The sequence below is a fragment of the Melospiza georgiana genome, chromosome 14 (genome assembly GCF_028018845.1).
Source record: "Melospiza georgiana isolate bMelGeo1 chromosome 14, bMelGeo1.pri, whole genome shotgun sequence".
Classification (NCBI taxonomy): domain Eukaryota; kingdom Metazoa; phylum Chordata; class Aves; order Passeriformes; family Passerellidae; genus Melospiza; species Melospiza georgiana.
This window is the reverse complement of record NC_080443.1, coordinates 13,644,191-13,666,191: the sequence shown is the minus strand read 5'-3', so window position 1 is coordinate 13,666,191 and position 22,001 is coordinate 13,644,191. Positions and strand designations below refer to the sequence as shown.

The following is a 22,001-nucleotide window of genomic DNA, read 5'->3' as shown; positions in this document are numbered from 1 at the left end:
GGCGCCGGCCGGACCCCGCTGCCCCCGCCCGCTTTCCTGGGGGGCAGACGCTGCCCAGGGCCTCCCCGAACTGCAGGATGTGGGCTTGGGCTTGCCGGCAGCTCAGACGCCGCCCGGCTTCGCTTTCCCAAGAGGAGCCTCACAACCGCGGGCAGTTCCCAGGCTGGTGGGGCAGGTGCCAGCACCGTGTCCCAGCCAGGGCTGGGGGAGCCAGCAGGGCCTCAGCTCTTGGGGGGCTCTCCTAACCGAGCCCCCTGCTTTGGGGTGCAGGGAGAGGGCCATGGGTGCAACACTCACCATCCACTGGGAGGGAGAGCTGCTGGGGGCTCCCCACAGAGAGAGCCATCAGAGCAACACCACATTCTATCAGAACAGCGCTTAAAAAAATAACTTTAATGTTTTAATTGTTTAAGATACATCATCTGTTTTTTCCACAGCAGGATCCCACTGCCTGAGCTAGCACAGGGGTTGGGAAGGGCAATGGCACGTGGCCCCACTAAGCAGGCAAGCGTGGGAGAAGGGATCAGTGCCAGTACAGGTGGGGGTAGCTCCAGCTGGCTCATCCCTGGCACACATTAACCCAAATCCAAAACTCAGGCTGCAGCCAGCCCTGGAGAGGCACAGGCTGCAGATTCCAGGTGTGCACACACTGCACAGCAGCATCCCTGCACTGGGAGTGCCCTGCAGGCACAGCCCCAGACAGACAGATCCATCAGTACATTCTCCAGTTGATGCTCCACAGTTAAACCTACTGCCTCCATGGATTCCACCATTCTTCCAAACCCCCTTTTTCCCAAGAAACTGCTGCCTCCCTGTTGAAGAGCCTCATCCCTCCAGCAGCAGCAAATCTCAAATTGATCCTAATTTTCCCCATAGTGCTCAGAAACAACAGCCAGAAGGAGCTGTATTGAATAAGTGTCCTCTTTGTGTGCTCTCAGTGAAGGAGCAAAGGCTTTCTGAAACACCACATCTAAAAGACAGTGTGGATCCCAAACTCAAAAGCCAGATGCCTTTTCCAGTAACCAGGAAGTGTCACCACCAAGACAGGGACAAGTTAAAGTGCATTTTATCACCTGGTCAGAGCAGGAAATGGAGACACCTTAAAGCCTAACAGTTCTAAAACTGCTGGAAGCAACTAATCCCAGGGACCTTGGGTGCTTGTCTGGACTTTTCACAGGTACTGACTAGTGAGCAGAAATTATTTAAGATGTAATCCTGAAAAATGCCATGTCCTTTCCTTGCTTTGTGAGGAAATCTAAACGATGTAAACAGCCATTCAAAACAAGGACCCTGCTGCTTCCAGGGAAACTCTGAGCACAGTTCCATGGACTATTCAAGTGCCACTTACAACTCACCTTCAGAGCTTACTGTTGTTTCAGAATTATTTCTGCTTTAATTGCGTAAAACTTTTGCTCAGTTTGAGCCCATGTAAGGAGGTACCTGGTAAAGACTCTACATTGCTGAACCAAGTTTGTCTCTGCCAGGTGGGCCCCTTCCAGGGGAGCTTTCAAAAACCTCTTCATCCCAAACTAAGGAATATTCATACACCCTTCTGCAGGAGAGAGCAATTTTTCTGGTCTGGCATCCATTGCCAGCAATGGACACAGGGAATTTGGTCAAATCGGTCTGAAAGCAACCTGGGAAGCGCAGGAGTAATGGAAGCACTTGTAAACATCACCACAGCACACTGCCAGGACATCCTGCTCCAGCTCCTTGCGGCGACCTCCTCCAGACAGAGCTGAGCAGAGCTGACTCAGCATGGCTTGGGAATTGAATATTCAGTCAGCGCCCGCTGTCCCCAGCGCTCAGAAGGTGCTCTCGAGCAGGCAGTGGCAGCCACAGCCCGTGGGACAGACCTCCTGCGTGCGGAACCACTCCATCATGTGGCTGGTGTGGCCGCCGTGGCCGCAGGTGAGGCAGAAGTTGGAGGAGCCGCGCACGGCCACGTGGCAGATGGCGCACTGGAAGGTGAAGCCCTTGCAGACGGCGCACTGCGTGCCGCGCACCTCGCTGCGGCAGTGGCTGCAGTACACGCCAAACTCTGCCAGGAACACAGAGAGAGGGACAGTCAGTGCTGGAATCATGGACAAACAGCCCTGCAAACAGCCCCTCACACTGCTCAAAGCTCCACCAGGATGGGAGGGTGGCTGGTGTTTAGAGATCTCGGTTTGTTCTCCACACGCTATCAATGGAACGGGCAACTGGAGCACTGAGGCACTGACTGGCCCACCAATTCCCCTGATGGCTACAGCTGGATTTCAAGCCTTGGAGACACTGATGCATGAAGGTTCCTGCTGGTCTCACCCACCTCTTACCATTAGAGTCACTAAGCAAGCAAGAACAGCCTCCATTTTTCATCAAAGAGCACACCTGATGCTCCTGTACCAGACTGTCGGCCATGGAGGAGCAAAGGCAGTGGGTTAAGTCACCTGTTTTCACTCCAGTTACTCCCCAGAAGTTGTCTTGGGTGACAAAGGGAGGCTACTGCTCTTTATCTGGCATCCTTCACCTGTTTTTTCCCCCAACAGGTCAAGCACATCTGTTTTTGTAGAAGACAATTTGGCAGGTGTCTTTAAGCTGGGCATCTACACTGCTGAAAGTATTTTGGGAGGAAAGTTCTCTTTACCTATTTGTTGGCTAGCTCACCTAGTTAGAGATCTTGCAATTTTAGTATAAGGACACTTCAGTCAAGGATCAGAGATGAAGACAGAGCATCTCAGAGGGAATAAAGGACATTCATCAGCATAGAGCTGAGCATTGCTGGCATGGCAGTAGGTGAATTTTCCAGCTTTCCTGGAGAGATGTTACAGTCTACAAAGCCCTTGAACCAACACCTGCAAGCCTCACCTCCATCCAGAAGTGTGAAGTCAAACCCATTTACTGGCAGAGTTGGCTTCTGTCAGAGGTTAAATGCCACATTTGCTGTGACATTTCAGTAACCAATGGACATTTCATCCATGTAGCTGTAGCAGGATGCTCTGCCTAAGCAGGAATAAACCAGCTTGGATTCTGCCTTACTTGCAAGCTATCAGTATCAGTGATGGATTGAGTGGGCTGGGGGGCTGCTGTTCTTAGTGTTGAAGAATGCTGAAATCAGCTTGATCACACTACCCCAAATTATACCCATCACATGGATAGGTAAGGCAAATGCTGGCATCAACAGGGATGTGAAAACCCTGGCAGGGAAGGGAGAGGCAGATGTTTACAGAAGAAGAAACCAAAGAGCCGATAGCATCTTACTCAAAAATAAAGCACGTTCTGTTGAGCAGGCAGGACAACATTTTATCTTAAATTGTGTGACTGACAGTCAATCACTCCATACCATAAAGACCAGTTCCATTTTTAAATGGTGAAAAATTTTAACACACCTCCCTTAGGTGTGTGTGAAGATCCTTACCTTGGGTGGGGACACTCCTCAAGGTCACTCCACAAAGTTGAGTGAGAGAGATTTGCCCATGGTCATTGCTATGGATGGACATCAGTATCTACCTGATAATTCTTAAGCTAACTTTGATATTATTTATTTAATAACCAGTTCATTGCATTTCCAGTTTTAATTTTCTATACTGTGTGGTAAATAACTCTGATTAAGGCCTTTTTAGTCAAATGATTATCATTATATTCATCAATTTAAATAAACCCTTCATATTTTATTCATATTAAATAATTGGTTTGCCATCATTAATTCTGTGGAACAATTTGTACCAAGGTTCAATTACACCTATATAACCACTTTAAACCCTTGTGACTCGCTTGGGTGGATCTCTGATAAACTCTGTCCACTCATTCACGACACATCCTGCCCTGCAGATTGCACGTTCCTAAGCTCCCCAGGGACAGCTATGGCTCTGCCTGAACAAGAGGACCTGACACTCACCAATTCCCTTGTGGGGATCAGGAGGACACGAGACAAACTTCAGAACCTCAGCCCGCTTCTCTCGCAGGCCCCAGCGATAAAGGATTTCTCCATAGCACTTCTTAAAGTCATCAAATTGCTGAGTGTTGGCAGGATCCAGCAGCCTAGAGGAACAAACAGGCTTGTAACTGGTTGACTTTCAGACTTGGGTTGCAATCCTCTTTCCTGCAATGGCTATGCAACCAGTTCACATTGCTGGAAATGCAGCAGGGCACTTCCCACGGGTTGCTGAAACATTGCTGAACACAAACTGCTCTGGCCTTGATTTGTTCTACACTCCAGGGTGCACACTCTGTGGGTGGACTGTTCTTTGGGATCCCCACCACGGCCTCTTAGGGATGCATCATGTGTAATCCCAGCAGCACTGATCTGCAGGATGAAGCTTCCTCAAGTAATTGTGTGAATGACAAGGTCTAGGGGCAGATGTGGTACTGCACAGCACCAAGAGACTTGGCCATGGAGTTCTACATGACTGAGACACAAGTAAGGCATCTCTGAGTACCCCCAAGGCCTGTGATAACCTACCTTTTGTTTTTCTCATGTTGGTCCTTCTCCCTCTCCCGAGGATCAGGATACGTTAGGTTTCCGTAGCGGAAGTCATCTGGAGAAGACTCGCACCAGGGAGTGGAGGTCTGCTCTGTGTCTTTGTTTGCTGCAAACACCAAGAGGCTGTGAGTGCATCTCCCCCCTCAAAAGTGCAATCAGGAAGGGACATGAAAGACCACAGGTTTGCACCCCCGTGTTTCAGTCCTATCTCTGTCCTACCACCCTCTGCATTCCAGCAAATACTGCCGCCTCCGAGAATTACGTGCCAGCCTCTGCTTGCCAAGTGCTTCTACAACACTTTTGGTGAAAGGACTTATTGGGCATCAGAAACATGGCAGAGAAATCTGATGTGAAGGAATCCCTTTTGCCTTCTGCTTTAGATAAAAAGTAACCAGGCAATCAATCCCATGCAGTTTGCTTGGGAACATTTTCCTGGGCGGACCTGGGTTCCTCCTTCCTAGACAGGGAGGGCTCTCATCACCAGGACTGCTGTTACGTAAAGGGGCCTCTGCATGCAAGGTACAGCCCTGGGGGCAGGGAGATGACTGCTAATAACTGCTACAAAGATTCTCCACTTCCCTAGCCCCCATCCTCTCCTCTTCCCCATGTCACACATGTCTTGATATCACACTGAAAAGTTACAGCTGTGGTGCTAACAGGACTGATGCTGCCCCAGGCCATGTGTATCACTAAGAATCTGCCAAAAGTTTCAACTCTGACACCAGAGCCCCCCCTTTGTGACAATGAAAAACCTCTGTGGATATTCACAGCACCAAAAACCCAGTCTTTCCCACTGCTGCATTTCTTCCAGTGAGAGAAGAAAGCCCAGCACTGCTTTTACCCCAAATGCTGGGGAATTAGCCAGCTGTTGACATTTTGGGGCCATTTTTGATACTCACCGAATGAAGTACCTACTGAAGTCAGAAGGTGTGGGACTGCAGGAGCCTCGACACAGATACTGCAAGGCCTGCTCACTTCCAGCCATGGAGTCACACCATCCTGGCCAAACCCCACAGAGCTGCTCTGGCAGAGCACATCTGCAGTCACAGCCAGTCCTAACTCCCTCTTTTTCCCACCACAGGAGCCATCTAAAACCTTGGCTGGAAGGGTGGGAGATTCCTTTATTTACTAGCCAGGTCTCATACCTATATTCCAGCCTCCAGTGCCAATCCCAGGATCTGACATGCTGGAACAGGAGCCAGAGGAAGTAAAGCTGGGCTGTTGAGGGGGAAAGGAGAATAAATCATGTCATCTGTGTGAGAGATGTTCAAAGATATCCAAGACAAATGGGAAAGAAATGGTGATCATACGTATCGGCTGTGGGAGGCCAGGTTGGAGGCACGCTGAGGAAAGGGGACACAAGAGTTGGGGCACCCCTGGAGCCTGGACTGGGCTTCAAACACACTGCAGAGCATGGCCAGGGTCTGGACATCGTGGAGCTGTGAGTAATGAGCCAGCCTGGGAAATGAAAAAGACAATGAGTGTGAGACTGGGCAGAATTCAGCAGCAAAACCATTGAGACTCCAGGAGCAGTTAATTTCAAGCCTGTTGCACACATGGGTTTGGGTGTCATGACTGCCCACAGGAGATGTGCACTGAGGGACTGGGGACTGGGTTGGCTTTTCTGTCACATCTTTGAGGAGCCAAGTTCTCCTTCTGAAAGCACTCACACCTAACTGGTGAGAGAAAGAGAGGAGCTCTGGGAATTCAGCAGTACTTGGGCTCTGATGCAGTGCTGGAGCCATTAGACTCACTCCCAGCCACATCATCTTTTTGACAAAGGCCCCTGGGTATAAGTGTCCTGCACCTGGGTCACAAGGCAAAAGGCTGCTGCAGGCCTTCTAGAAGGCTAGGAAGTTTCCAGTTTGCTCTGAAGGCTGAGAGTGATAAAGAACAACCTGTGCTGTGCTCCCACTGCTGCCACGCAGCAGGAGAGAGCTCAGCCAAGCAACAGCATGGAAAGCACATCACACAAATCCTGCACTTCCAAATAGCATGGATCAACAAATAGTATCAGTCATGGATTATGTAACTCCTGAGCAGATTCACATGGAAAACATTTGTAGCTAACACTTGGCTTTGTGGCCACTGGAACACTTCCCAGTAAAGCTAACAGGAAACTAGAAGGTGAAAAAAGGTGCTGCACCAACAGGCTCGTTTAGTGGGGAGCAGGAAACCCAAATCTCCAAGTCAAGCATTGTGGGCATGGAAAGCAGAGCTCCACCTGTGTCTGGCCTATTGCTCAATGCTGGCCAAGGAAGACCTGAGTGATAGGTGGAAGGTCAAGAGCTGTCTCCTGTATGCCAGAAACACATTTGGAGTTTCCCTTTGTGATGCATCACAGGCTTGAGATGGGAAAAAATATCCATGCTGTGGCACTATCCCAAACCTGAAATGACCCCTTACACATAGATAGTTATGGAGGGCTCTCCTTCCAGCCATTCCCCAACCCCTCCCCAGCATTCAGACACGTACAAGGACTCCAGTAATTGACGTCCAAATGGATGTTGTGCCCAAGGTATCTCTAAATCTGGGTCAGACTTCGGTCCAAGACAGAGATCAGTGGCTACCATGGCCAGTGACCAAACCTGGCAGACAGGAAGGAAAAGCAGCAAAGCTACAATTAGGATTAACCACACTCCCAGGGCATAGGTGTGCACAAATTCACACACAGACAGACAGATAATAATGGAGCTTGTCTGTTTGGTTTATTTTTTTCCCCCTGACAGCAGGGAACAGTTTCGGTCTCTGTGTCACAAATAATGCAGAGAATAACACAAAACCAAAGCTTTCCCTGTCCTACTCAATTTGTGTTTGGGTTAAATGCAAAAGCAGAACAGTCTATAGTCTATTAGTGCATTTTATAGTCACTATACTCAAAAGGGTTTAGATTTGATACAGTTCTTGGGTTCAGAGATGTCTGGTGGCAGAAAGTTTACTGGTAAATCATAATTTGCATGAGAAGTACTCTGTCATTAGTGGTATCACTGAGTGCTATTCTCCTAATGCAGCCTGGCACAGACAGAACACTGTTTGCTTTTTCTATTTCAGAAGTTTAACCACTTCACATGAAATTTCTCTTTCATTTATCATCCTCTACTTTGAAAACAGTTCCATCTTGTCAGTCTCTATACCACTGATCTAGGACTATTTTTTTTCTGCTGTGCCTTTAAAAATGGGACAGTTAGAATATTATAGGGAAAAGGAAAGCTTCTAGTTTAGCATGAAAAATAAAGCAGGAAAGGAAAAAAAGAGCATGGTGCTAAAAAGACATCAGAAATCAGAGAACTGACAACATAGACAATAAAGAAAAACCACAAGCACCAAGTACAAAGAACAGCCAGAAAGAGTCCCAAAGCTGCTCTCCATGAAACCAGAGAGAGCAACAGAAGAGAAATGGAAACAAGGACTGGGCTGAGTAAGAGAGTGCACAGAAAGCAAACAGGAAGGATGGCACTCCCTACACTGCTACAGAGCACATCAAACCTGTGACTTGCAAGTCAAGCCTGAATGTCTGCTGTGAGCTGCACTACAGGCTGGAGTTACATGGGACAGGGAAAACCAAGCAAGAAACAGAGTTATCTCAGAGAAATCTTGCTGAAGTTACTCCACCCAAACTCTGGTCCAATGTGGACAAACCAGACTGCAAGAGGAAGAACAGACAAGGGGGAACCAGACCTACTTTCTCTCTGCTGGTGTTGCAGAACCCACCAAGAAGCAAGACAACAGCCTGAGTCAGCTTCTGCTTAGATCAGGTAAGCCTATGCATGTTGCCTATCCAGCTCTAGAAGAGCCAAATGCTGAGGAGATGTGCACAGCCCCTGTGGCACTGCCAACTCCCATCTCTTTCAGGTGTTCCCATGTCCTGTCAAATGTTCTGCCTGTTGCAATGGACTAATCACAGGGAAAAGCATGGGTCACAACAGCCATTTTTCTCCTATTTTCAGCTGAAGGCAAATAGCCAGCCTCATTTTGGGGCTCCTGGGCCCAAGCTCTCTTGGGAGAAGATAGCTGCAGTTAGTACCCAGTGCCAGCAGAATGCCAAACAATGGGAACGATTACATAAGTACAAAAAAAAATCAGGGATCAAAATGCTGACAGCAGCTAGGCAACTCTGTGCACAGTTACTCCATTTGATGACTCAAAAGCAGGCTGCATTCCTCACTTTGCCTACAGGAATTCCCTGAAAAATGTGTTTGACTCAGTATGGCAAAGGGCATAAAAGAATCTGTGTGCAGTCCTGGGAAGGAATCTCTTAATGCCCAGAGTCAGAGAGGTGGGGACCAACTTGGTGGCCTTTCCACAGGCCAGGTTTATCACCCAGGGAGTTCCTGACAGAGCTGCTGAATCCCAGTGGCCTTTGGGTGCTGGTGACAGCACAAACCATTGGAGGGTGGCACAGCATGCTGAGGAAGAGGGGGGATTCCATGGCATACCTGCACGAGATCCCTCCGGCCCACGGCCAGGGCTGAGGCTGCATTCTTCTGGCAAGTTTCCTGGATGTTATTCACATTCAGTCTGAAAGGAAAGGAGGAAACTCAGCTCTGATTGGCACATTACCTACAAAGGTGGGGAGAAATGGGGGGAAAGGGGAACATGGCTCTGGCAGCAGTGGGCAGCCCAGACCTCCCAATCAATACAAGCCTCTTTGCATGGCCAGGTTCCCATCCCATCCTCTGTTATTCAGGGATCATTGCCATCCTCCTACCACTATTCATTTTTGCTAATACACCACACATTGAGTCCAACTCCACACTACTGGGATTGATTCTAAGCAACACCATTTCCAAGAGGATATCAGACAAAACTTCTGCTGAGGCACCATGAAGTCCAGAATCATTCCTGTCCCTAAAAGCTGGTGCCATTGGCTACATGGTCCTGCTCCCATTCAATCCATCAGTCTGTTTTGTCTGACTCACAGGGAGACAGGGGCATCCTGGGAAGAACCAGGCCTGCTGGGGGACAACACACCCACTGTGTGAAGCCTTGACAGCCTGGCAAGGTGGGCTGAGGAAGCCTACGTGTGCTTTTCTGCCTGTCATCAGAAATCTTCCCAACACTTCAACTGCTTGAGATTTTTACAGTACATGGAAAAGGGTCAGGCTGTTTACACAAGATGTCCCAAGAAGAAAGGTCCAACAGGTTTTATTAAAGAATATTCTTTTTAATAACATAGAAAGGGAGAGAAAGAAGGGTTTTTTTCCTCTCTTTCTTTCCTCATAAAGGAAATCCGCTTCTTCCCTGAATGTCCATAGATTGGAAATTCTGCTAAGGACCAGCCAGTATTACCAAAGCTAAGGAAAAAAAACCTCAGGAACAGAGGTTTTGTAACCATGTGATTTAGAAAGTCTGGAAAAAGGAAGCTCTTTGTTTTTTTTGAAGAGCTTGTTTTTTTTGTTAAAAAAAACCCAAAACCCCAAAAACAACAAAAACACAAAAATGCCCACAGAACTCCATCCTTTCTAGTAACACAGAACAACCTGCACAACAGACCTGATATGTAAAACCAAGACTCCAAGTGGGAGCATATTAAATACTTCTGAAATTAAAAAATCTTTATGAGCTATTAATAGTTTTACAGGCATTTACTGAGATTTTTAAGCCTGTGATTTAACATGAGATTTGAAAAAGAATTTCTACTGATAATTTCTCTCTTTAGCAGGTGAAAATCAGAACCTGTAAAGTTTGCAGTGATGATGCTGATTCAAACTCTGCTGACCACACCCCATCACAAATTTCTTTCTTCACACTTTTCAGATTTACAGGAGACAGGTGCCCTCTCACAGGCAGGGGGATACAAAAAAAGCAGTGAGATAAGAAAGAGGAAGGATGTAGAGAAATGTTCACAGATCCATGCTGACTGACGTCAGGATTAAAGCACAGCAATGCCAAAGACAGCTACTTTCATTTGGAAAAGGATGAAGCCCACATGTACTCACATGTAGAGCTCTCCCAGCAGCTTGTGGACTGGCAGCAAACAGGAAATATCTTGGATGATAACTTTCCCAGCAGCTTTGATGGGTCGGTTGTTGGCGTCTGTCCCCTCTCGTTTGCTTTTCCACCTCCTTGATTTCTGCAGAACCAATGGCAAGGTGTTACTGGGGAAGAGGACAGGAGGCTGCTTGGGACAGGGAACAAAGCACTAGGGTCAGGAATAATGCAAGCAGCACCCAAACCTGCCTTTCAGAAGGCTCTGTGTTACCCTGGAAAACATCCATGACATGCCCAGGAGAACAAGCATCTCCATCTGTAGGAAGTGAAAAGCAGGTCAAGGCAGCAAGCTCAAGGTCAAACTCACTCAAAAAGTATTTTGTGAGTTTCCCTGTGAAAGCCAATAATAGAACCAATCAGCATCGGGATGCCAATCAAACCTGGGCAAGTTTGGCAGGAGGATCATTCAATTCTCATTCTCTGGGAACCCTCTGCAGATAAACCACTGCTGACTCCAGCCAGCGTCAGCACAGAGACATGCAGGAGGCAGCTGCTGCTCGCCCTTTGCCTCAGGGCAAGCCCACAGCTCCAGACTGTCTCTAGGTCTGCCCTCTCAGGGTGAGAACAGCCCTGTTCACTGCCAGCACAGGGCTCCCACCTCCTGCTTTATCAACAGCTTCAAACAAACAACTCACAGATGATAAAGCAGGGCCCAAGTTTTCCTAGCAAGGATCCCTTGCTCACAGCTACTTACAGCTGGCTCAGGACATAAGAAGGGGGAGAAGAAAGGAGAGGAAACCCACAGGAGGGAACAGAAACAAGAAGCCAAGATTGTCAAATACTCCCTGTAACAGATACAGAGGCCACCTTAAAGCCAAGCTGCATAAAGCTACCTTGGCTGTGTGAAACACCAGAGTATCTGTCTGGTATCCTGACCTCTTCCAGCTCCTTGCTCTAGGAGAGTGAGGAGGAGGGATGAGAGGATGTGTGGCAGCACGACAGGCAGAAGGCACTGGAGCTCTACTGAAAGAAGTGCTGGCTGCTAGGCAGGGTTCCAGTGCTTTGCAATGCTGCTCTCCTATGGTGCCTTCCCTCACTGCCACACGGAGCCGACAGACCAACCCAGTCATGCTGACTTAGGGAGCCTCTCCTGGGACACTCATGCTGGGCCTTCCCACACATCCAAGCACAACAGCCCCTCTCTCAAGGGGCCAGCAGGCCCGGTGCTGATGGTTCTGCAAGGCAGACACAGCTTACACAGGCTCACACTGGTGCTCCTCAAGAGCAGACTGGAATAGGGAAAGGCAGGACTTGGATCTTCAAGCAGGATCACCTTTACTTTGGGGGTGAGGCCAGCTCTGGGATGGCTGAGTGCCAAATGGCTTTTGAACATGACCATGCAGTCCTGTGAGAACCTGGACAGGCTTATCAGACACAAAATGTCCTTTATAAACTACTCATGACCTTAAGAAATGCCACTGCCTGCCTGGGCCAAGCTTAGGCCAGTGTGCTGAGGAGGTCTTGCCATGCTGAGCACACAACTAACACATGCCACAAGAAGCAAAAAGGATGAGCTCCTGAAGCTTCTCTGAGCACTGCACAGCTGAGGATCAGAGAGTGCAGCTTGACAGCAAGTGAAGAAGGCATTTCAGCCTCAAAGGAGGCAAAGGTGGGTTTTTCCAGGGATGCTGATGTTCCAAAGCATCACTATTCCCCCGATCTTCCACCACCCCTGAGTAAAGAGGAGCAGAGCTTGCATGGTGCCCAACATTCAGAGGGGTGAAACACTGGTAGAAATAGGGCTGTCAGCACCCAGTGCTCTGGAAAAGCTGACTGACTAGTTCTCTGCCACATCTATTAAAATCCTAATTAATCCAAGAGGAATCTGCCTTCACTATTTATCTGTCCCCTGAAAGTGAAGAGCACTGTGCAGCGCAAGGTGGCTAGAATGGGGTCAGGCAAGAGACCCACCTCTCTTCAGTCCATCAGTTCCTAATCAAGGCACAGTCTGGATCAGCTCTGCCTCTCTTGATGTTGGGCAAGCTAATCCTGTTTTGATAACACCTAGAGGTTTAGCTGCCAATCCCATGCTGAAGGACGTGGGCTGTACTACAAGAAGGTTCCCAAGTAACAGTGCCACTTGAGTACCTCATTCTTTCTCAGGACAGCAAATGTTGTCTCCAGGTGGAGTGAGGAGCTGCTGAGGCTACCAAAATCAATGTATGAGTGAAGCTTGGGAGCCTCAGCACAATGACATGCCAGGAGGAAAGAGCTCAGGCACGGTCCTGGAAGGGCTACCAGGCTTCACAGCAAAAGCTGCTATTTGTGTTGTGTCTGAGCAGGTGTTTGAGCCCAGGCTTGCACACACAGAACCATGTTCTGCAGGGCTATCAACAAGAGCTTCTAGAGCTTGGTAGGTAATTTGGAGAGCAACTTGCCACCTTCTGGCCATCTGTAAGCCAGCTGCCCCCGGGACTGAGTCGATGGAGAGCTCCCTCTGCCCAGTCTTGGGAACAGATTCAACCTGCTCCTGCCCCCTGCAAGAGCAGACTGAAGAAGCCTCCCAACAGGCATTTCAAGACTACAAACATGGACAACACATATCATTTTCCACAGGCAATTGGGTCTTTTTTTTTGGAGGAGAATGACAACAAATGAAGATGAGAATGAAAAAGAGCTCTCATGAATGGTTTCCACTGCTTGCTTTTAGCATATCACCATACAAATGGAAACACTAAATGTACCAGAACCCCCTGAGAACTTGGACTCAAACCAAAATTGTCCTGTTTTCTTCCTTTTAACTCTGCTTGTTTACTGCCAAAAAAGGAAACCCTAATTCTTTACTGGTGCAGCTCCAGGAATGGAATTAGTCAATGGCCACAGGCCCTGCCTGTACTACACTTCCATGCCCACCACTTCCAGCCCCTAAAGCTGTGACAGAAAAAAAATCATAAAGCTACATGTAGTCACCATGAAAAAAGCCTGGGTTTTTTGTAATTCCAGTTTACCTCAGCTACAGCAAGCAAGAATTAAAAAAAACCCACAATCAGAAGTATGGGAACCATCAGAGATGGGGTAAAGTTCATCACCATTGACAGCAGAAGTTCTACTTTGAATCCAATAATTGCTGGTGTTAATTACAGGAGCAGCTCTCCACCAGGTGGTATCTGAGTGCATTTAACAGGGATTATCAGAGACAAAGAAAGCTTTAGGTTGGGTTTATCTGGCCAAGGTCCACCTCTCTCCTGTTTCACCTCTTCTCCCAGGAGAAGCTCCCACTGTGGTGTAATCAAAAGGTGTCACCAAGGCTCAGGGGGATTAGGGTAGAGCAGAAACACATCTCTTCCTCGGGGCTGGAGCACAGGTCAGGATGGGGAGCAGGGAACATAACAGTTGGAGCTGAAGCAGGAATCAACATGCACCAAGCTAGCTGCTGGCAGCTGAAGGACAAAGGCATAGGTCTTCTGCACTGCCCACGACATTTCTAGCTCTTTCTGAAGCCTAGAATCCATGCCAAGAACTGCATCTACTCAGCTGCTCCTCAGTTTAATGAGAGGAAGACACCAAAGAAAATAGCTACAGTGATAAGTAAATTAAGACTCATCAGTTCCTCAGAGCACGAGAAGGAAAGAAACCAGAGCATTTATGGCAATCATGGGTTGGAGGTGACAGCAGGGAACAGCACTGGATAATGACTAAAAAAGCCAGCCTGCACCTGCACTACTATACCTAAGGCTGTAATTTGCTGCAATCTGAGGTGATAACGATGGCAGTAAATGGGTTACATGTAGAAACAGATAGCCCAAGAATAAGCCACCAACTGCTTTGTAGCAACCACCATCATCACTGCATACTCAGCAGCAGGAGTTGCAAAACGCTGCCCGCTTGGAAAGGATGCTGAACACTTGGGTGTGTGTGCCTTTGGATCCTGCTGAGGCAGGCAGGGCTTTAAGCAGGATCCTGAAATGTAAAATGCCTGTTTCACATCAGCATATGCAAAATTTCAGGGTTTGTGGTATAAACTGGCATTAGTAAGGCAAAGGTAAAGGTTGTGAACAGAAGAGAACAGACTCAATGTCAAGAGATTAAGCTGCAATAAGACATGTACAAAATAGTTAAACCTGCTCAAGTCAGGTTCAAGCTGCTTCTCGTATTTATTTATTTTTAAATAAAATGCAAAAATTGCTTCCTCCCTGTAGAATGCTATGCTCCTTTATTCTGAACAACTGCCTACAGATTAACTCCCCCGTGTGGCTCATGCAGCACTGCCTGGATTTTCTCTTCAAAATAATCAACATTTACTATTTCCAGCATCTCCCACAGTATCAGGCACTTGCCATAAAGGTGCTAAAAAAATCCAAGGCCCTTTTGAATCAAGTGCCCCACAGAAGGAATATTTCTTTATAGCGTCCATCAATCAATAGCTGGCACCTGCCCTGAAGCATGGGCACTTCAGAGGAGGAGGCTAGAAAGAAAGAGCAGTTATTGCTTCTTGTAAACTTGCTAAACTCTTGTTTCCCCAAACACCTTGAGCAATGCTGAGCTCTTCTTCCAGAAGGAAGGCATGTTATTTGCACTAATAACCTATGCCTCTCCTTGTGTAAGCCTGTGTCTTCACCTTAGGCACTGCTGCCCCCTTCAGAGAGTCAGTTTAGCCTCTTTCAAAGGTTATCCACAAATACAATCAATCCTTCAAGGCTTGGACTAACCCCTGTATCCCTTTTAAATATGCATTATTGAAAATTATAACTTAATCACATCACTACTTGCTCTTCCTTCCACGACAGTAGTAAGGGAATTAAACCATAGCCTTTGTGCTCTGCAATTTACCACACAAGCTGGCAAGTTCATTCCTTGATTTTCTTTCTTTCAGTCTGCTCCTGATTCAAGACAGAACTTCATTTCTTGCCTCTGCTGCTCACAAGGCTCTCTGTAAAATGCCTTGATAGAGTCAAGTAAATTACTTCTGGTTTCTTTCACCTATTATTTGCTAGTACAGTCTTAGAACTCTTGCAATTAGGAAAACATGATCCAAGTTAAATCAGGTGTTACAGGATTGTATTTTATTCCCTGCTGTCTTATGAAGAGATAGCATGAAGGACAGCAGCTGTGAAAAAACAGTTGTTGGTGCAGACATTAAGACAAACAGACTTAAAGAGATCATCTTTAAATTGAAATGGAATTTTCTGAGCTTCATCTATGCTTGGAAGATGAGTGATGAAATAGTAATTGCCCACATGTACAGCACAGCTTGAGCAATCCTGATATCATCAAGAAGATGATATCATGAATGATGTTGGAGCCTGAGGGACACGTGGACCTGACAATCAGAAAACAAAAGTCAAAGCAGACTTGGCAGGGCAGGTGCCAGGAGGAGGGAGTACCTGCCAGGGTGGCTGAAGTGCAACCACTCTGAATGAATGCAGTGGTGCAACTCCAAGGGCTGGGAGAAAAATCACAAGTTAAGAAGAAATTGCATTTTTTGATCCAGGAAATAAGACTGTGTGATGGATTGCACTGAGAAGTGACAGTTCATGTTAATGAGATGACAGATTGTTGTCAGAAACTCAACCAGTTTGTTTCTTCCGCAGCCCTTAAGTGATCTTCCCTCCCTCTCCAGCAAGGCTTTGTCTTTTCAGAAATTAGGTGCTCTAATGTCAGTCTCATCAGTTGGTTGATGATACATAATAATCACTCAGCTCCTCTACAGTGCACTCGGTATCTTAGAGGTTGATCTTTTCTTACACTTCAAATTACCCCTTGGCATCCTTTCCTGACCACAAGGCCAGGTGAAACAGGCATCCTGTGGGTCAGTAACTGCACCTTGCAAACGACTCTCTGCTCCTGCCCACTTACAGGTTCGTCTGCTCTTGTGAAGCCCTAGCCCTGCGTGGAGTGCGAGTCCCCCAGCTCTGTGCAGGTTACTCAAAGGCAGGCAGGTGGCATTTTATTCTTGGGCCCTTGGGCAGAAGACAGGGTCATATCAAGGACAGAATTAGCACAGCACACAGTACCGGGAAGTCGTTAATTGCTTGTATGGACCAACGGCGCCGGGCAGAGCGAGGAGACATCTGTACGCGAAAACATTATACCCAGGAGGAGGCAAGAGAGACACCAAGAGAGTTAAAGACAAAGGTAAATAAACTGAAATGAAACGTGCCCTGAACCAGCAGAGTAAAAGATACTGTTCCCAATGGCTCTGGTACACAGTGAACATTGCAAACCACTTTCACCTCACACATTTCTACAGAGCATTACTGATGGCTCTGGCAGAGCAAGGGCTGCTGCGTCTGTGCCCAACACCAGCCTCTATGGAAGACTCTGGCAAACACAAATCTGAATAAAGTCTTCCACATGGAGCTGTATTACTGCAAGAAGCACTGAACTGCTTCATGTGACCTTGTTCATACCATGAATTGAGCAGAAGACAACACCCTAGTGCCCCACATGCCTAAACTCCGAAGTTTTACTCCTCTTGCCTGAAGAGGAAGGCAGCTAAGTGTAAACTGCATCATTTTTAGCACAGCTGTCCAGTGCCATGGCACAGATATCTGCAGGAAGCTAAACAGACACCCCTGCTCACTCAGATTCCCTTTAACATCCAGCATCCTCCAGAACTTCATTCATTGGAACCTGCTGTAACTGTTCACTTTCATTTTAAACAATAAAAACCATATGTCAGGATATTAGAAGGGATGTAGAGACACTGCTACTTGGCAGGGCCATGTGGGTATTGTCATAATGGGCTGAGAAACTCATTCAGATTGAGTGAGCAATCAAATTCACTGACTGACTATGCCAAATAGCTCCAAAGGAGGCTTTCATTAGGAACTTGAAGATATTGCAATAGGTACTCACACAGTATTACAGCAACAGCAAATGGAATCTTTCAAAGCACATTATTGTACACTCACTTGAAAAAAGTTGTGTGTACAGATCTCTAGGAGTCAACACAATAAAAGAGGATATTTAGGTCAGGTACAATGTATTTTGCATTTGTTTTCAGTTGATGATAGACAGTCAGGACCATCAACCATGCCTTGAGCCTCTACATCCCCTTGCATCTCACTGCTGGGAGAGCCCTACAGCCAGGCAGCCAAGGCTGGCTGCAGGGCCCTCTGGAAAAAGAGAGGAGAAGGCTGCAGCCATGTGCTACAGGTTCCTCCAGCAGGCCTCACAGAGAAGGAGAAAAGGGTTAGTTGAAGGAAATTCAGTACAGTGGAAAAGCAGCAAAACTAAGTTCAGTTCCCCCACCAGCTCCCTCATGGGAAGCATAAGGACACCCCTGTCACCACACCCAGGTACAGCAAGGCTAAGCAGCCCCCAGGTCACCACGGGCAGGACCCTCTAACTGCAGGGGGAAAAAGAACTCCATGGCACCTTCTTTAAGAGACACTCAGCTTCAAAACACTGACAGCAATGCCATGGTACAGATAAAGCTCCTCCTTTCTGCTGACTACTGCTCTTCAGTGGGGGTTTTTTTTGAGAAGTGAAAAAGAGGGAGGAAGAAATGAGGAGTGTGCATGTGTGAATAAGAAGTGAGAAAGATATGTATATATATATATAGATGTGTGTGAGTGCATGCACATATATATATACACATATTTAAATGAGCACAGAAAGGCTCAGAGCTAGATTTAGCATCATTTTGGCTTACTAAGGAGCTCTCTGCTGGAAATCAGCAGTTCCCCAGCCTTTATGGGAACATGACATCTTTCCTGTCTAGCAATGGGCAAATTCCATTTGATTGCTAATGGTAGTGGATGCCAGTGGTTGCTACACTGGATTTAAATACTTGGCTATGGCTGATAAATTCACTTTTGGTGATGAGGTTGTCTGATACCACAGTTTGATGCACAAAATTTCAGCTTTTATTTAATGTGAATATAAAATCCAAGCTTCAGAGCTAGGAGTTAACTAAACTCAGAGTCTGGGCTTTTTAAAACTGTCATAATGAAATAACAAAAATATGTAGCATTGATCTAACAGAGGCCATGACATCAACTCCTGAAGAATCAGAAAACCTTTCCTGAAGGGAGATACAGGCTTTTTGGGGATTTTTTTTAATACTACTTCATCTGCAAGAACATTTGAACCAGCTCCCTGCTAGGGTTCTTACATTTATTCCAGCATGCCAGGAGATAGCTCGGCGGGGGAAGGGGAACACAGGAATTTCCCTTGGCTTTCAGCAGATATGGCTGCACACATGCTTTGTTCTCTTCAATTCTTTTACCCTGTGACAAAAATCTTGTTGCCATCAATACAAGGGCTGGGGAGACAGGTCACATGAAATTGCACCAAGCTGGTTCCACATGTTATTTTTAGCCGTGTCTGTCATCTTAGAGAGGCTGTGTATGGGGACAGGCCTGCTGCAGAGGACAGAGGTAGCTCTTTAAATAAACTCTCCTACAAAGACTAGGACAGGCTATAATTCTCTTCTGTAATTCCAGGCAGCACCATTTTCTCTTTTCATCAAAAAAATAAAAAGCTTGTGTGGGGAAAAAAAAAAACAGGACGGGGATTCAGAGTCTTCTGTGGTCTGTATGGAAGCAGAACTTGCACTGGGGACAGGGGCTCTCCCCACAGCTGGGAGCTGTAATGACATCATGTAAGCAGGACACAGTCCCAGAGACAGGGTGGGCTGACACACCCAGCACCACCAGAAAAACAAGACTTGTCTGGGTGCCCAGGAAGGATGGGTGTTCAAGGCTTTGACTTCCTCTGCTCCTGGAACACGAGTTCCCAAACCCTTCTGCCAGCAGAGTGCAGACAACTTTTGGCTTTCCCCTGGGTTACCTGGAAGCTCTTCACTGCTGCAACAGATCTGTGTCCTCTGCAGGGACAGTGAATAAACTACTCAATGCCCCAAATTCTGAGGCTCCCAGTGGAAGCTTACTGCATTTTTGCAAGCCACTTCACCCCCTGCTGAAGCACAATTCATTTCTAACAATCTGCTTGGCCTACGGCTCCCACAGCATCTGCTCCAGGCACACCAGGCCCTCACAGCTGCTTTACAACTACCCTGCAGCCACCCTACAATTACCACAGGTCTTCCTCACCCACCATGTCCCAGAAGGAAACAATCCCACTCTTCTCCAAAGCCTTGTAAACAGGAATAACAGCAAAACCTTCACCTAAACTAGAATTATGTGAATTGGAAGGTCTTCAGAGAATCATGTAGAAATTATTTTTGTTTAGAAAAAAAAAAGGGCACATATCCCTGAAAGAGACACCTGAAATAGAAATAACCAACCACATCCCATAGACTAGGAGAGGTTGGCAGAGAGCTGCAGAGAGTCACAACCATTTGCAGTTTTATATATCAGGGAGTACCCAGAACAACAAGAGCTGCCTATCTGTACCTATCCGAAGACTACAACTTTTTACATGGTGAGATTTTAACCCCACATAATGCAAAGGGAGACAGTGTAATGCACTGAAGGGAACTGTGCTGGTCAGCACAGAGAAACATCAAAATAAGCAGGTTAAATGCTAGAGAGGATTGGTAAAGAAGTTACTAATAGGAGATAAATCCATTTGACAGAGCTGCCTGTAAAAAGATGTCTTTTTGAGAGAAATATAAAGCTTCTGTTACTAGCAATGCTAAATGAAAGGAAAACAGATCATGAAGGCTGAAGTGCTGGCAGCAGTGTTCTGGTGTGGTACTTACCCTTTCCTTGTAGTAGAAGGAGCTGATGGAGACCTGCTCCTTCTCACTGCGCGTTGGGCTCCCACTGTACAAGCGCAGGTTGCCCGGAGTCTCCGTGCGGATCTTCATCGGAGTGATGAGGCCACTGTGGTAGGCTGATAAAGCTGACAGAGACCTGGAAGAAAGGGAACACACTTCCAGGGCCTTTTCCCACCAAAACACCCTGCAGCTCACACTGACATCTCCACCAACCCAAGCTGCCAGGAATGGTGCCACTGTCTGGGAAGAAGTCTCTGCTGAGGCCCTGTGGTGTAAGGGCCCAGGTGCTCTGCGCTGAGGGCACAGCTAACACTGGAGGGGACAAGCTCCAATGCAGGACCTGGTATTTTCCTGCTCTCCTGCCCCTGACAGCAGCACAGCTCAAAGGCAACACAGGGGACTCACCTGGGTGTGGGCTCCATCGGGGACACGGCGCGGTGCATGGTCATGGGTCTCGTGAAATACACCAGGTACCCTGAAGGGACAGGACACGGCATCAAGATTGTGCAGCAAGGAGGAGATCACTCAGGGGTGGTTCAAACTAAATGACCAAATTTCACTGTGTATCAGAGGCAGGGGGCTTGGTTCTTATCCACTGCCCTTACTAATTATAAACTAAAAGCAGACATTCTCTCAACCCAAATCAACTCCCTGCAAACCCACTACAAAGCATGGGGGTTTTGAGATGTTTCTCTCAAAAGCACAACTTCAAGTGGCTTATAGCTGTTAGAGAAAAGACAGGGAAAGAAAATGAGCAAATGTATGCTCATGTTTAACTCTCCACCAGAACTTGCCAAGCACTGTTACTCCAGAGGTAAGTGAGGTGATGTTTGGCAATGCAGAGAAACCACTGCAGCTTGTACAACTCTCTACTTCAACAGGAGAGCCCCAGACATCTGAAACCAACTCCAAAACATTCTCTCACAAGCCTTATCCCATTTGTTAGCCTCTCAAGTGTCTTCAGCCACCTACTCTTGCAAGCATTTCAGGATGTAGCAGGCTTTATTTGGCCTACTCAATCAATATTATTCTGTTTTACTTGGGAATTCAGGGAGGCCTGTATGGAAAGCAGCTTTCAAAATGTGCTTACACTGGGATGCAGTCAGGTTCAGAGAAGGAATGTGTGCATCTGAAACAGCTCAGTGAAACTTAACAGTTCTTACTCAGATCTTAACCTGGTTTTTAATGAACTTTACCCTCTATGTGCTCTCCTGAAAACCTGGATGTTATTGTACCCCATCTTTCATTTAGGGGAAGTTTCTTAATGACCTTGGGAAAGCTATTTTGGATAAGTGAAAGAGTGTAGAATGAGAAAAGAGTGGTTAGTAATATGAATATGGTTTCAGCAAGGGGTAAATTCAACTCCAAATCACAGGAGTTTTGTGAAGACTGAGTGCCAAAATACACCCAGTAATGTGATGCTGGTAGCAGAGAACTAGGCAAGGAAAACAGCTATTCCCAGTGTTCTATAAAAAGATCTGTCAATGCTTCTGGCATGCCACAAGCCAAAGGTTATCTCTTCAGCTAGCCCTGCATTTCCAAATCCTAAAGCCCCACACGCAACCCCAACTGCAAACAGTTGCTAACTAGTCTCACCTCTAAATTTACCACAGTATCACTACTTTAACACCATTCCTTACTCCTTGCATGGCAATGACCAAACCTCATCTTGTTCAGAGGCAAGTGCTCCCCAAGACATCTAAAAGGACCATTCCCTGGGTACCTGTTTGAATGGATCAGTGACAGGGCTGACCTGCACCACAGAACCTGGCTCCAGAGGTCCGTGGAAATGGGATGTTTGAGTCCTGGTAGGAGCCGTAGGCATTGGAGACCCGGGCGAACGTGGGCAAGGGGGGTGTCACGGAGTTGGACAGAGCATAGGGATTGCTGGATGTGCTGTCCTCTTGGTTCTGAAACAGA

General features: G+C 47.1%; 1 protein-coding gene across 3 annotated transcripts in view; it reads right to left on the bottom strand.

Moving 5' to 3' along the window:
• Positions 1 to 368: 368 nt before the first annotated feature.
• Positions 369 to 22,001, bottom strand: part of WDR59 (WD repeat domain 59) — a 47,765-nt gene continuing 26,132 nt past the window's right edge. For 2 of the 3 annotated variants that reach the window (XM_058033951.1, XM_058033953.1), the window contains exons 16-27: positions 21,835 to 21,991; positions 20,487 to 20,556; positions 20,064 to 20,217; positions 16,408 to 16,464; positions 10,402 to 10,535; positions 8,899 to 8,980; positions 6,938 to 7,050; positions 5,773 to 5,920; positions 5,608 to 5,680; positions 4,442 to 4,568; positions 3,878 to 4,020; positions 369 to 2,041 (exon numbers count right to left, since the gene is read on the bottom strand). In XM_058033951.1, the coding sequence (XP_057889934.1) occupies positions 1,806 to 2,041; positions 3,878 to 4,020; positions 4,442 to 4,568; positions 5,608 to 5,680; positions 5,773 to 5,920; positions 6,938 to 7,050; positions 8,899 to 8,980; positions 10,402 to 10,535; positions 16,408 to 16,464; positions 20,064 to 20,217; positions 20,487 to 20,556; positions 21,835 to 21,991 (1,494 nt within the window). In that variant the 3' untranslated portion in view covers positions 369 to 1,805. The remainder of the gene's footprint in view (positions 2,042 to 3,877; positions 4,021 to 4,441; positions 4,569 to 5,607; positions 5,681 to 5,772; positions 5,921 to 6,937; positions 7,051 to 8,898; positions 8,981 to 10,401; positions 10,536 to 16,407; positions 16,465 to 20,063; positions 20,218 to 20,486; positions 20,557 to 21,834; positions 21,992 to 22,001) is intronic. The other variant, XM_058033952.1, reaches the window with a different exon arrangement.